This window comes from Mytilus galloprovincialis, chromosome 2, assembly GCF_965363235.1.
Source record: "Mytilus galloprovincialis chromosome 2, xbMytGall1.hap1.1, whole genome shotgun sequence".
Taxonomy (NCBI): domain Eukaryota; kingdom Metazoa; phylum Mollusca; class Bivalvia; order Mytilida; family Mytilidae; genus Mytilus; species Mytilus galloprovincialis.
The window spans coordinates 105,682,245-105,699,174 of record NC_134839.1 but is presented as its reverse complement, the minus strand read 5'-3'; the positions used below and the strand labels follow the sequence as shown (position 1 = coordinate 105,699,174).

The window sequence follows — 16,930 nt, the reverse complement described above, 5'->3', positions numbered from 1 at the left end:
GAGCCTAAAATCTCATAACGGGAGGCCAAAAGCAAGTTTACTTCTATTGAATAACACTTAACTACTCTCTTTTACTCACAGGGTACTAATAACACTTACCTACCCTCTTTTACTCACAGGGTACTAATAACATTTAACTCCCCTCTTTTACTCACACTAATAAGTATTTTATTTAAGGTACCAGGCTTACTCAGTGCTTGTCGTTTTTTTTTCGTTCATTTTTTTGTACATAAATTAGGCCGTTAGTTTTTTTCGTTTGAATTGATTTAAATTGTCGTTTCGGGGCTTTGCTCATTGTTGAAGTCCATACGGTGACCTACAGCTGTTAATTTCAGTGTTATTGTGGTCTCTTGTAGAGATTTGTCTCATTGGCAATCATACCACATGTTCTTTTTTATATTTATGAATATAAATACGATAGACGCGCGTTTCGTCGTCTGCATTTGATTGATCAGTGACGCTCAGGTCAAAATAGTTAGAAAGCTAAACAAGTATAAAGTTGGAGAGTATTTGAGGACCCAAAATTCCAATACAATACTATCCATATACCAAATAAAAACATTATGGACTCAGATCAATGACAATACCAATACTGGATATTAAGCAATAAAAGGCCCTGGTATACCAGAGAACATCAACAACCTGATTTATACCCCTCTTACCTTTGACACTTTCGAAACAATTTACAACCTCCGCTGAATATGTATTGATTTATAATCTTGTCTTGCAAGAGACACGGTAAAATTATATTTTAAGTTGGGTTTGAAATCAGTACTTCGAGGAGGTCTTATAGAACTTTAAAAAAAAGGTAATTTCAGTTACTTCGTGGTCCCTTCGAATATTTTGGAAATTATATTGCAACGGATAATTCATAGCAACTGAAATACATTTCAATGCCAAATTTGAGCTATTGAATAAGACTTGTCAATCAGCAGACTTCATAAATAAACACAACAGTAGTTAATCGATATTTAAATTTTATAAGTCAATTTAAAAAAAGTAAACAAGATAATAGAACTGAGTAAATTGCATGAGCTCCAAAATGGAGCGAGAAGGAGTGCGTCGATAAGAGAGACAAAATGACACATTCTTGAATGGATACCAACAGTTAAACTGCAAATAGGAAGGCTGTTCTTGTATATAAAAGAAAACTGCGAAAACATGTCGGTATTGAGTAAAGATATATACATATCGTATCGGTCAACCAGTTAGTGATGGTGACTGTAAAACTAATGAAGTGTCGATTTCAATCTTGTAAATCTGATCTTTCTTCTTTGTAACTCTGTTTTTTTTTGTGCATGGAGTATACGACTGTTAAAGAAGTGTTATTTATTATATTAAACTTACCAATATGCATATGAGGTTTGGAATGTATAATATCCATTCGTAGATACCTATATTTTTAACCCAGCAGCTAAAATATACAAAAACCTTATTTATAATTAAAATGTCTACAAAAAGACTATTAACATACAGCAATAATGTAGCAGTGAATAATTCCAACTCTAAATGCATTACTTGTCCAAAAGTGCTGACTGCTTCGCTCTTTATTTGGCTATTAATGTTTTATTTGAGCCCAACTGATAAGTCTTTTCTAGACGAAACGCGTGTCTTACAAAGAAATAATGAGCCTAGTAATTTTCAAATTTATGTAGTTGTCTAATGTATTCTTGTCTTAATAATGTCAAGTTGCCCAAAAACCATGAACTCTTTTTTATGTTTTGTCACCTAATTTCAAATACCGACGCCTATATATATTGTTGTTTTGTTGTCTTTTCTACGTTAATTATTTTGTTTAAGAGATGAAACAATGATTTGATGCTAATTACAATACTTCTCACATTAATATAAAAACAAAATCATACAAAATTAAATATTCAAGCAAATTAATACGATACAATCTCTTTAGTTTGGTATGAACATGCGATATCTATTTGCACGTGGAACACAGTTATTTCGTAGATCATTTCTTTTACACTGGTGGTAAGCGGATGGTCGTAACTAAAAGTTACGACCATCTGAATATGGGAGACAACTCTAGGGACAAGTTTTTCTTTTCCGATTTTCGTGCATTAAAAGGTTCATTTGAGTCAAACCGCTTGTCTCATATACACATATCGTGAGTGCATTCTCATTGAAACCAAATTTGACACATAAAATCATTCCAATTTTCGTAAAATGGTCATTCAAAAATTCGAGCATGATGGTCGTAACTTTAACTTATGATGGTCGTAATGTCAACTATAGTATTTTGGATGATGGTCGTAACCGACACAAGATGGTCGTAACTTTGAAAGATGACCGTAACTCAAGTATTAAGACGAGCTTTTATCAAGCTATTTTAAAAGTACTGTGCACATGCATAACCATGTTAATAAACTCAGTTGTTATATAAAGTTTACTACAAAAAATATTATGTCATTTGTTACTCTGATAATGGTATGCAGAAATTCAGTTAAAGAATTATCAATCATACATTTTTGATATGTTCCAAACGACCATCATTTAGAGGAAACAGTGAAAACTAATCAACTCGCATTAAGCCAATAGTATGTTAGGGTTGAGTATTAATATATTTTTACTACATACGTTAAGGCATAAAATTATTGAATATTTGCTTTCAGATTTTTTTTTATATTTACGACTTTTTATTTCCTGCAATCATGTCGGCAGATGAAATTATTGAACAATCTTCTTTAATTTTTAATCAGCTATTGCAGTTTTTATAAACCATTGGCTTTCAAATATTCGGCTTTTGGTGAATCATGATTAATAAAAATCCACAAATGCCTGGTGTTTTTATCGTGTTGTCTTTTTTTTATCGATTGCATGACGATCTTGCGGTATATCATTGATAATTGTTATAAGTATTGGTTTAGAATAAAAACTTAATCCATGGTGTCGCAATGAACATTGTGTTAACCTACAAAGTATGAATAAGGTTGAGATATTTTACAATGCTACACGCGTTGAATTTAAGAGTAAGATCAAATATCAGTAGTTTGTAGACAGGCTTGTAGCAAGGATAATATAACAAGGTAGAACTAAATGTACTGCAGCAAATATTTCATACATATATGCAGGTATATATTTTACAATGATACACGCTTTGAATTTAAGAGTAAGATCAAATATTAGTAGTTTATAGCCAGCCTTGTAGCTAAGATAATATTACAAGGTAGAACTAAATGTACTGCGGCAACTATCACATACATATGCAGGTTGAAAATAATATTTATGTTATATGTTTATATTGTATGAATGTACTCAGATTTAAAAGACCAGCACGCTGAGTTGAAGCATAAAGATCTATCTTTTAAATATTATTCTGGCTACAAGCTATGTATGAATACTGTTTGCTGAAGTCCTTTTGCTGAAATTAAAAAAAAAACATTATCATCAGCATATATATAGTAAACAATGTGAATTGCTGACCCCCATATTCTTTAAAAAGAAGTTTAAGGATCCATACTGTGGAGGAATTTTTTTAAATCGTGTAGTAATTTTGACTCTAAATATGCCTCCTCTAGTAGTGGAAAGATGATCCCAAATTGTCAAGCCTGTGCCAATATCTGATCATAGACTTTGCAATGACGAAATACAGAGTGAATCTACCGAGTTAAGAAAGATGGGCAAAATATGTTTCTCTTTTGGTAACACCAAGAAACTGTTTACCAAATTCAATGCGTAGTAGTCTTTCTGAAAGAATCTTTGGATAAGCCTGATCTACATTTTTTTGCTGAAGTTCAAAAAATGGCAAGATCATCAGCATATGTATAGTAAAGAATAGGCTGGTCGTGAATAAACAACAGCTGGATCAGGGGAACTTTAAACACAATCAGGAAGTTCATTTATAAAAAAATTAAACAAATTTGGACTCAAATTGTCTCCCTGATTTACTCCAACTTTAGTTCTAAAGAGATCTCTTACCATACTCTCTAACTATATTCAATAGCTTAAGTTTTATCCCTGGGAGAATGACAGTATCAAAAGCCTTCTGGAAATCAACAAAGCATGCAAACATTCTACCTTCTTTTGTATTACAATACTTATTTATAATAGTTTTTAGAATGAACACATGGTCAGATGGTCGAGTTTTTTTTTCTTTTCTTTTATTGTTTTTTTTGTAAACCAAATTTGGCTCTCATCAATGATATGATATGTATCTAAGGATTTACAAAGACGTGTATCAAGTATCTTATCAAAAAGGCTTCCCCAATGAATCAGTAATTGTAATTCCTCGATAGTTATTAAGATCGGATGCATCATTCCCTTTATGAATTGGGAATAAAAACCGTGTGGTCCAGGGTTCATGGCATCTTCCATAAGAAAGACAAAGATGTATAACAGATAGCATGGTACCAATAGGCGTATTCAGAATTTTCTAAAACCACGGGTAATAATTATACCTGAACTTCGAATTTGCACCTTATAATCAGCTTGACTATATACCAAATGACAATACGACTTCTCAAAATCCAGGCTAAGAATAAGATGTATGTTGTTTAATTCGATTACGGACCTGCAAATTCGCGGATATGGTCTTGTCTCGATAACGATCCACATAACATTATTTTGACTCCTTACTTATGCTCTTTCGACTTAAAGTATCAATTTTAAATTGTAGATTTTTCTTTTAAATTCCACCTAGTAGGTACATACTTGTTTTTAAAAAGTTTATCTTTTCATCTTTTCAATACATGCAAAATATAAAGAAAATAAATCAGGATACTGTTATTTCATATGATGTCAAATTTGTTAAAATCGCCTTTTCTTAATTCGTAACTAAGAATGATCATAACCAGAGCTGTGTGTTAAAATGAATTTATATTGTTTTTAAACTTAACAGCTTATAATTAGTTGCCTCTTGGTTGATTTCATACATTATATTTTAAGTAACAGTGACTGGTCATTTCATTTTGTAATGGGTTTTTTTTTCGATTCGTTCCAATTTTCTTTCCTTTCGCACTTTACCTCTTTTAGTTTTTATCATTTAGTGAAATCAACTTCACAAATATATCATATAATATATTCATATGACAAAAGACACGTTTAAAACTATTGACTTGTCTTATTAGGTCCTATTTAATAAAGAGTTACGACCATCACAATTTTAAGTTACGACCATCCTGAACATTTTTGTTTTTTTAGTTACGACCATCATGCTCGAATTATTGAATGATCATTTTACGAAAATTGGAATGTTTTTATGTATCAAATTTTGTTTCAATATCAACGCACTGACAATTAGTATATATGAGACAAGCGGTTTTACTGAAACATTTTTTTACTGCACGAAAATCGGAAAAGAAAAATGTATCCCTAGAGTTGTCTCCCATCTTCGGATGGTCGTAACTTTAAGTTACGACCATCCGCTTACCACCAGTGTTTTAGACAATACATTGAAATCAAAACAATCGTACCTTCTCGATCTCAAAAACATTTTACCGTGTAGTGTACTACTATCGGGACAAATAGTATATAAATTATATAACATTCTACCAGCTCTAACTCAAAATATTGACAATTCTATGGTAAGGGGTTTAAAATTCAGTTTGACAACTTCAGACATACTAGTTTGTGACCTTTCTTAACTGGACCAAATCGCTCCTTAACATAAAGATTCAGCATCCAATTTTGTTTAACTTTAAACTGTAATTTTATTCACTTACTTAATGCTTCATGCATTAAATATAAAGACATGAATTTGGAAAGAGTATGAATCTTTTTGTAAGTTATACACTGTCCACAATAGTGACTATATGTGTCATATGGTCATGGAAAACCTACGTCTTCTTTTGAACATAGCTATAATAGTATCGAAAGAACGTATTCATAATGCGCTATATAAAGTCTCACAATGACGTATTACTCACTCATAATGCGCTATATAAAGTCTCACAATGACGTATTACTCACTCATAATGCGCTATATAAAGTCTCACAATGACGTATTACTCACTCATAATGCGCTATATAAAGTCTCACAATGACGTATTACTCACTCATAATGCGCTATATAAAGTCTCACATGGACGTATTACTCACTCATAATGCGTTATATAAAGTCTCACAATGACGTATTACTCACTCATAATGCGCTATATAAAGTCTCACAATGACGTATTACTCACTCATAATGCGCTATATAAAGTCTCACATGGACGTATTACTTACTCATAATGCGTTATATAAAGTCTCACAAGGACGTATTACTCACTCATAATCTGCTGTAGTAAGTCTCACAATAACATAAACCAATATAGGTATCAACGAACCTCCTGTAAAATATAATAATTTATTTTTAATGAAGTTCCCTGGAATTTGGACTAAAATAAATCCGTAATGCAATTTTAATAATGTTCTAACAAATGATTTATTTGAAACACACGTCGTTGATTTATTTTTATTGCTGCTCAATTGTTAAATGTATTATAACTTCATATCTGTCAGAATCGTCACGATTTTTTGCCTATCTCTGAGTGATTTCTTTATAGTAAATGCAATGCAAACAATAACATTAATTGAATACTCAATGTTCCTGTTCTATATATACGCACTGGTTTTAACTTGATTTCGTCTTGTCAGTAATATTTTTACATTTGGCTTAATAGGAAATAAATTTAGATTAATGTTTAAAAAGGTTCTTCTTCGAAAAATAATGTTACATTTGTGTTTATCGATCACAAAGCATCCTTGGTATCATTTCGTTCTGTTTCATAAACGTATCGAAAATATTTCTAAACGAGATGGCGCATGATTTAAATGCAGTTCTATTTTCAGTGAAATTGTATAATAATTGTTTGTAATTATTTCATCTATAAATCCAATGACAACTTTTAACACTGCAGATTTTCAAATCTGTGCAAATGTATTTCTTGCTTAGTAAAATCATATTGCAAAAATGCCAATACTATTCTCTATGGTACTACATAAGAAAATGCATGTACCAAGTCAGGAATATGCAGTTGTTATCCATTTGTTTGATGTTTTTTGAGATGTTGGCCTCAGAACACAATTATTCTTCCCCTTGGCTACAATGCATTTTTTAGTTAAAGTCAAATTGAATTAAAAAATTTGCACCACTACAAACATGAAATAAATTTAAATGCTTATAAACCATTATTATTCTAATAAAATATGCTTGTCCCAGGACAATCCATCAGTGTGTTTTCTTTTTAGGGCCCTATTAGCATGCCAATGGTAGGATTTGAATCTTGAATAAATGACGAAGGCTGATTTCTACCCTACTTTCATTTTGGCCAAATTACTACTTTCACTTTCAACAATAATATTTTTCCTCATGTTTTACTTATTTCAATATATATGGAACTGATAGGACCACTTAAATAGTAAACATTTCAAAGAAAACAGTAGACAGATTACTTGGGAAGAAATACCCCATATAATAATTGGAAATTATATTCCTGTACCACGAACAAAGGGAATTAATTGTGATCTGAGGCCTGTTGATTTTGTTGTTTGATCAGGGACTTTCAATTTTGAAATTTCAGTATTTTTGTGATTTAACTTTTTACAACATGTAGCAAATATCTTTCCCTATTAGTTTTTCGTCATCTTCTAAAGAAAAATCTGTTTTACTAAAAAAGAAAAAGAAAATACAGAAGTCTAAGTCAAATAAAAAAAGAGAAGTCCATATAAACTGACATAATTAAACGCTTTAAATCAATGCCTTCAAAATGGGACATGATCAGGCATGATAACTTACGGCATACCATTACTATGATGCATTTTTCTGAATTTCATATCAAATTGTGTGATACATTAAAGAACAAGTCACACATGCAACAAAATAAAGAATAGAATAAAATAACTAAAACAAAAAAATCAAACGAGCTTAAAAGGAAATTTGAAACGGAATTCCCTTAACTCTTGGCAAAAATTCAAATATTACATCTTGTTTTTCAAAGCTAGAACTATGCGCCTCTTTTATCAAATCATGTAAATGTGAAATATGCATAATTTATCCAGCCAATGAATGTTGACTTTTTATACTTACCCCATCCAGTAATGTAATACCAGGTAAGATTTTTAGGAACTCTGAAAGCTTGTATCAGTAACCGATGTAAGTAAAAGCCTTCACAAAACATCCAAAAGTAATTGCAAGTTGAACAGTACCTATGTACTGCATGTAACACTCTGCAAAATATCTGTAACAAGAAAAAGTAAATATAAACTTATAGTACACATATTATCTTTGGAAACTTAATTCGATATTCTGATGTTACTGCGGCAATCGGACATAAGGAGTAGGCTGCTATTGTAATGAGGTTGTAAAGAAGAAAGAAAAAAATAATAATGTATATATTTTATTTCTTAACCTAAATGCACCAGTACCTTGTTATTAAGATATTATAAACATTTTGTTTGTAATTTATACACATAGCAAAAATTACTGCATTAAATCGCTATACTTATGGTAACTTAGTTTATATACCAATATAGTAATAAGACCTTCAACAGTAAGCTAAATCATACCATATAATAAGCTTTAAAAGAACAAACATAACAAACTTCAAACGAAAAACCAATACTGCAGATGGAACCAATGACAACTACTAATTAAAAAAAAACTCCTTACTTGGGACAAACACAACCAGAAAGGGGTAGGGTTAAACATGTTTGTTTGCACTAAATTATGCACATAATCTATAGCAGTGAATAAAAAACACCACAAAAGAAGAATATTGTAAAAAAAAATAATCGTTTAGAGAGTTTAACTCTTTGAATCGGAAAGGAGAACATAAATTATCTAACTAAAAGGCAAATGCATAAAAGTACACATTTAGAAGGACTCTCTGTGACATAAACCCGGTTTCAATGGCAAACACCGCTTAAACTAAAACACAAATTAATTTTGGCATTAAAAATAGCAATCAGTATATATCAAACAGATATTGTTTAAAAACGTCATACACATTTTTCATACAAAGCCATAAGAAAAATGCCTGTACCAAGCTAAGATAATGACAGTTGCTATCCATTCGCTTGGTGTGCTTGACCGTTTGATGTTACCATTTTGTTAGGGACTTTCTGTTTTGAATTTTTGACCGGAGCTCGCTATTTTTTTTTATATTTTACCTTTGTACAAAACCAAAATATAAATTGTATATTTTTTTTTTGGACATATATTAGCATATTTACCTGACGATATCGGGATATAGTCGGATCTTAACATGTACTTGAGTTTGTTTACAAACCGGTATTGATAAAAATAAACAAACAAATGTCGAAATGTTCAGGACTTAATTAAATTTGTATTTGGGTAAGATGTTGTAAGCATACGATTTTTATTGCGTCTTACACTTTAAGACGCAAATAATCTTTAGCTACTTTATTAAAATATTGTGTAAAAACGTTAATTATGAGCTATGAAAGTCAAATGGCTCCAGCATTTTTCTGAGGAAGTTTTAAAAAAATTTTAAAGAAATATTTTCTTCAGTGGGTGAGCTTTCATTAGTCTTCACTATCCTATAGATTACCAACTTTTGGTTATATTTATAATTTGGAATCTTCATTGAAGGTGGTGCACAAATGCACAGTTAATTTATTATATTGATGTGCCATTTGTATGCAAAAGTGACATTCCTTTGTATTATGTGCCGATTCGAAAAAAAAGTTATGCGAGTATTGTCTCCCTTTAACAGGTTCATTATTTTATAATTTAATATAGGTTTCTGATATAATTTTGAATAATTACAAAATGTATCAATTCAATATATTTCAGTTTTTGTTATTGGTGTATCACAAACATTGATGTATGGATATAATTTAATAAATTTGAAACGTTTAAAATGATAACATACAATATAAAGAACCGTTCATCATTTTTGAAAAAGACTATAAATGTATGGTGAATTATTTATCTATCCTTCATGATAGATTGATTGGGAAATGAACCCGAGTAATCTAATATTAATCTCAGAGAGATACTAGGAAGTGTTTTTAATTGTAGCAAATATAAGGACTTTGTTAGCTAAATCTACAAATTTTATTAGATATTATGAATTTTTATTACAATAGATTAATTTGCTACATATATTTTTCTGTTTTGCTTCGATTTTCTGCTTGCTATCATCCATGTTTTAAAAAAAAAATGTAACCAACCACTCTTAATATTCAGAGTACAAAAATCCATATTTCCTGTTTATATTGTTATCTTTGTTGCCAATTTAATGTATGTCAGTATCAGTTGATTCATTAATGATTTATTTTTCTCTAATTTTTGTGCTATTTTCACATTTCATGACCGGTGTGAGAAAAATATTTCTCCTCACTAGTGAAATATCTGTTATCAGCAAATGATTGGTTGAAATTTAATTGTGACGTTAAATTTCTTGTTTTCTTCTGAATATTCTTATTGTGACGTCATGAAAAAAACGCGACCATGCCTGATGACGTCACATAAAAAAACACAACTTTCCTCAAATCTTTGAAAAGAAAGGATAACAATCATAAGAGAAACAAAATCCACCACTGTAACTCGTGTATTACAATATTTCTCCCCTCTCAACAGTTAAAAAAAAATAATTATTTGAAAAGCTCGGCAAGCCTCGCGCTTGGAATATTAAAATGTAACTGTTTCGAGTGGAGAAATACACTTGTTGCAGTTGTGGAATCTATATATATATATTCTTCTATCTACTTGGTGTTATTAATGGAAAACATTGTATTGTATTGTTTATTTATTTATGTTTTGCATTCATTTTTCACAACAAGCAAACAAAATTAGTGCAAAAACAAAAATCGACTCTCAGTATATATGTTCCTCCTCTAATAAGTTAAGTTTGATCGCATGGACAAAAACCAGTTAGCAAATATATTTGTAAGTGTTATTCAATCATTATTAGGTCTGCAAAATATAATGACGTTTCACTTATTTAAAGAGAATAAACGATAAAATAATATATGCAGTAAATGATGGAAGGGATATTGTACGTAAAAGACATTTTACTACTGTATTAACATTATTCTACCGAAATTATTCCATGCAATTTGATGTCTATAACATTTTCGATTCGTGTAAGCTTGGTTTTTTTTTTACTGTGCCACTTCTAGTCCTGAATGTTACTAAGCATTCATATGATATATCTGATGCATCGAGTCCATTGATTTGTCAAAAGTTTCTCAACAAGCGATTCATTTCACGAGTTTTACATACCAGACTTACTTGACCTTGTAAGTAAAATGAATCGGAATGGGTGATCAATTATATATTTGAAGAGGAAACTTCTTTTTTCAATACATCTATATTACTTCCTTACATTATCATAAGAATAACATATTCAGTTGTGTTATGAATAGAGATATTCAGAAGAGACTAGAAGATTGGTGCGATACATTTTCCCCATGATCTGATTTTTGTAAAAAATGTACTTAATATAAAGAAAATAATGAAGTATGTATTTACAAATTTTCAGATCGGAAATTTATAGGACATTATACCATTGTTTACATTGAATAAAAACAAGAACAAAGCTTTTATTATAAAAAAAAATGTCAATATATAAAACAAAATATTATTAGGTTCTTATTATTACATTTGCAAATGTACATTAACCAAGTATCATGTAGTCGTAGAGAAAAAAATCCGTGCTTACAGTGTTTTGATGCATCCTTGTCGAAGCCGGGTTATCGAGACGGTCGTTGTATATCAATAAATCGGACAGAATGGTCACAATGCAGGTCATTATGAAGGAAAGGAACAGACATGTATGTAGTCTAATCCTATGTTGGGATCTTAGTTGCCTGTGAAGAAATAAAATCAGATGAAATCTTTGTTGCAAAGTTCAAACCTCCCAATCGTCTGTACAAGTTAAATGATATTCTGTTTAAAATTAGATATTGAACCATGATACAATCTTTAAATCAAAGTACACCATTTTCAATTGTCTTCATTAGCGAGTATGAGTACATCTATTTTGACATAAAAAAAAGAAGATAAAAGTGTCAATAATCACGGATTTGTTATTCAATAATTTAATAAGATATAACTAGTTCAAAGCCTAACTTCAACCCGTAATCAACCATCAACCATGGTAGCCTATTTCATTTACCATTAGTTATTGCGGTTTGATTTAAAAAGATTGTTTTGCTAAACGATCCGATCCGTCTTACAGAGAAACATAATTATTACGTCTTTTCACGGTTCAAGTATCAACTTATCACGATATTTGTATCAACGTATAGTTTGTATGAGAAATGTTAAGCAGCTCGAAAACAGCATTACCATCATATACGTTGATAATTGCTGGTATGTTCAAGAATTGTGTTGTGTGTTAGGTTTTTTTTTTTTGCATATTGAAATTGATCTCAAATACCAAACTAAGTTATTAATAAAATTCCATATTTTTTGCCCATTAGCATAAATTTTATTATTGTTTTTTAGATTCATTTCTTTTTAAATTCGTTTGACAAAGATAATTTCTTTTTATTAGTGTAAAAGAGAAATGTCGGAAAAATCTGATGATTTATCAGATTTAGATAAGTACGTGTTGTTGAGATGTTCTTATACCAGGATGTCGATATTAAAATTAGTTATAGATTTTTTTGCACTCTGTGAAAAATATTTAAAACAAAATTGAATTTGCATATCGACATGAAATTGAGGAATAACACATGAATGTCTGATCTTTCAGAAAGAGCTTTAACTATCCTGAGTTTGAAGCCATTATATCATTGTTCCGTTTATGATAATATTTATCAATGACAGTGCACCAAAGTAGACGTTTGTAATGTATTGTGAGAAGATGATCGAGAAGTGTTGTCATGAATTGAAGAAAAGTTAGCTATATGACCATGATAGAATAACCAAGTAATATTTAAACATTCACAGGATGCCATACGGCCTATTTCTTACATAATATTCACAATACTTTTATCAGTAAGTATTTACGCATCTTGAATATCCAAAATTACTCTTACTTTTTCATGAATGATCGACTGCATCGTTTTACCATAAAAGGGATTGTGATGTTCATTCAGTATTTCATACAACATAAAGCTATTTGCAACTCATAGAATTTCCCGGGGATGTTTGCATATTATCGTGAAAAGATTAATTGGCGGTTTCAGTTAAATGAGAGAATGTGACATACACCAATTTACATGAAATATGGATTAGTTTTAAAAAGTGTTACACTTTTAGTTCTTCATGAAAATGAATATTTAATACGATTCTTCTTTTTCACCTTTCGGGTACTGGTGACGTTTTCAGCGTTGCTTTATGAATGAGAATTGATTTTTAAGTTCGAAAAAACATCTGCCAATTTGGGCTTGAAAAATAATATTTAAAAACATATTCCAAAATGTTCATGTGGCCTTGGCTTCGATATACAAGACATGTTTTACATGCGAAAATTCATTCAGCTGGGAACAACAATTTAACATTTCACAATTCAAAACGATAAGTGACTAATGGTAAAATCACCTCTCATTCACTACATAAAATGCATTATATTCTATTAGGTTTACATATGAATTGCTGACTGTTACGGAGGGAAAGTATTTGGCAGTTATTTGCTAGTTCAGTTCTTTAGTGTATATACATTTAGAAATTATCAAGACACAACATTTTTTGACTATTCTTTTCAGTTCCCCTTTGGTAAAATAGCTGATCAAGTATTCAAAAATATGTACAACTTTGGATTTCAAATAAAGATGTTTGTACGTTTCTAATGATGAAGAAAGTAAACCTTCAGACAAAACCACCTGTTGTTCATTTTATAATATCAATATAAATCAATATCGAATAAAAACCAGATACTAATAATGTCAGCCCGGAAATCATATGTTAATTTTTACATCGATATATCTGAACTAATTGTGGGCTGTTGTCTTATTTCTGTTTTTAACCATGATTATATTTGTTTGCCGCATGAAACATGATAAATTGCAAGCAAACGCCATTGAAATAGTAACTGAACAATACATTAAAAGGGCATCAAGAGGTCAATAATCAGTGACAGTCATGAAATTATGAATAAAATTCAAAAGAACTGCAATCTACGCCAAAATTTTGAACCGACACAAAATAATAAGGAATATCCAATACATTCTATAAAACTTATATCCGTCTGGTACGGGTTATACTAGTGTATAAAATAAATATGAATTTCAACATACTTTTGTTAACTTTTTTGTATTTGTTTGCTCTCCATCTGTGATCACATTTTGCACGATTATTATATGGACTAGTACTGAATTGTCATGTGTTTTACTCATTGTTTTCAATAATGAAAATTTGCTAGTTTTCATCGATACCAACCTATCATACGTTAACGGCAAATACATGTAATACTATTTGAATTGAGGTGATTATAACTATCAAATTTACAAACCTTAAAGATAAAAACACAACACAAGCAGGAACAAGAAGAACTAAACTGGCACTTGAACAGGCTATTCCGACATATACTAAACTTTTGTATATCTATAATATGAAAAATATTCAAATCGAAATTAATAATTAAAACATATAAGTTATAATAATTTTTTCAACACTGTATAAAAACAAAGTACATTTGTGACAGTCAGTTTGTTCTGTTTAAGTGTATCGTCATCATAGATACCAGGATTAAAATTATTTTGAACGGCAGGTGACGTTTTGTTGACTCATCAGTGACGCTAGAACCAGTTGCACATTCTGACAAATAATGTCTGTTCAGAGATGCTAGACGTGAACATATTTGAAAATTCAAGACATAAGACAACATAAACAAACTGATGTATGGTAGCACAATACAAAGATTTTATACCTCCAGTTACCCAGTTTTAAAATTCTGTAACTTTCTTTATAATGTAAAATTATAAAAAAATGGTATTATGGATAGTTTAAATATCACTCTTTCAAATTAATACAATATATGTTGTTTCTGGAGCCATTATCTACAACAAGGTGTCTCAGATTTTGGATAGAATGTAAAGATACAATTTTACACCTAATCAAACACTATCTTCTTTTATGTGGTAACGACGTTTACACTAATTACAGATTTATGAGAGAAAGAAATACGATAGCAACAATCTGAGACACTCTTTTGTAGCTGCTGCTGTGTTGATAAAGATAACGTTAATATTTCTTGTGCATTTAAAGAAATGATACAGCTAAATTCATTCATGTGAACTAAGCAAGATTTGCCATTAATTGCATTATAATTGATTACATTATGATTGCATAACAAGAATATTGCATTCATTTAAAAGATAAATCTTTTATCTATTTATATATACCTCATTTATTAATTTATATGCAGTTTTAAGAAAGTAACAGCATTTTAAAGGCAGGGGATTGGAAGTTAAAACAATCTTTGTATTATGCTACCTTAATCAGGAAGGTTTAAAAGTATTTAAACCTAGAAATATATAATACAATCAATTCAAAATTGCTTTTATTGCTATCATTTTACTTAACGATTGAAGTAAGATGTACTCTTTTTGTAAAGTATAGTTTTGTTTTCTTATTAATTTTTCCGTTAATGTAAGAATCGTACCTTGAGATTTAAACATGGTGTGTAGTCGGTCCATTCTCTGTTAGACTTGGAATCTACCCACCAGGTTCCATTTTCTGTACAAGATTTACGTGCATATCCTGAAATGTTCAAAAATAAATTTTAATATGGAAGTACTTTGTTAGCTTCAAATGATGAGAATCTTGTTTCAAGGATTTGTAGCTCAATGGTATCGTCAGATCATTAGTCAGTGCCTCAGTCCTTGCCCTATTTATAACACCCATTTGTTAAACTATCCATTTATTCGTTTAGAAATTATAAAAGAAACTAAGGTGTCAACTACTTCTGACGAATGTGGTTCCTTTTGTCATGCAGATATTCACATGCATAAACAAACCCATCCCATGTGAAAAGAAAAAGAGGATTAATGAAAACATTCCCATTTATTTTATGAATTAAGATTCCTTGCCAGTTGAAGCTTATTTTAATGCTTAAAAAAGACGACAACTTACGGGGGGAAAAACCGCAAACAAGAAATAATTATCCATTTTAACGCATGTTGTTATGTCTTCTTGCTACTAAATGATCTATGTCAGTAGGCGATTAAGAAATCTTATAAGGTCTAATGAGATTCAAGAGTCACAATAAATATCTTTGCAACGTACTTTTAATGAGCAAACTATTTTTAAAAACTAAATAAAAGAAATACCTAGTTTAAAACTCAATTATTCTGTTCCGCTAAAAATAATTGCTCTGAGAAAATCCAATCAAGCGATTAATGTAATTATTGAGTATGATATAAATTTTCTTTACATAACACTTGTTGTCTCTGGAAAGTAATCCATGTATAATTCTGATTATGTTGTTCATATAATGTTGTCGCATAGGCACAGAAATACACAATGATAAAAATATAAACCATCAAATTTAATACAAAGTTCACTTCATTATCAGCGAAAACGTCTTTTTTCGTGAGGTTTGCTCTAACGAGAAAGCTAGTTTTGAGTTGGGTTTTAGTCAATTTAATTCGTTAATTCTATTGCCCTCAGACGCTTGCACTTGATGCAGACTGAGGTTTAGAAAAAAAACAACTGACTTTTCGCCGTGATTATTATTCGCGTTTATCTGTATTGCACAATTCCTTTGAATAGACAGTGAACTGAGCGTGAAATGTGCACGAGAGAATATCTTTTCACTGATTATTTTTATACTAATGAAATTCAATTTTAAGTTTGCCATTTTAAAACATTATTTGTCTAAAGAAATGTTTGACAACATTTTTGTGTGTTACACATATATTTTAAATCGAGTGTGATACGGTATTTGGTGGTATAATCAGTTTTCTTATAATTTGTTGGATTTTATGTAGACATTTTCAAATGATCTGCATACAGATGTACTCGTTTTGTGCAACGTCATCAGACATGGTTGTTATTATACGTCACATTACGAAAATGAAG

At 30.3% G+C, this 16,930-nt stretch overlaps 1 protein-coding gene across 1 annotated transcript in view; it reads right to left on the bottom strand.

Annotated features, from left to right (window-relative positions):
• LOC143062592 (calcitonin gene-related peptide type 1 receptor-like) overlaps positions 1-16,930 on the bottom strand; it is a 49,238-nt gene that overhangs the window by 9,586 nt on the left and 22,722 nt on the right. The window contains exons 2-7 of the mRNA XM_076234256.1: positions 15,513-15,610; positions 14,361-14,452; positions 11,622-11,769; positions 8,021-8,171; positions 6,221-6,281; positions 1,348-1,414 (exon numbers count right to left, since the gene is read on the bottom strand). Coding sequence (XP_076090371.1) covers positions 1,348-1,414; positions 6,221-6,281; positions 8,021-8,171; positions 11,622-11,769; positions 14,361-14,452; positions 15,513-15,610 — 617 coding nt within the window. The remainder of the gene's footprint in view (positions 1-1,347; positions 1,415-6,220; positions 6,282-8,020; positions 8,172-11,621; positions 11,770-14,360; positions 14,453-15,512; positions 15,611-16,930) is intronic.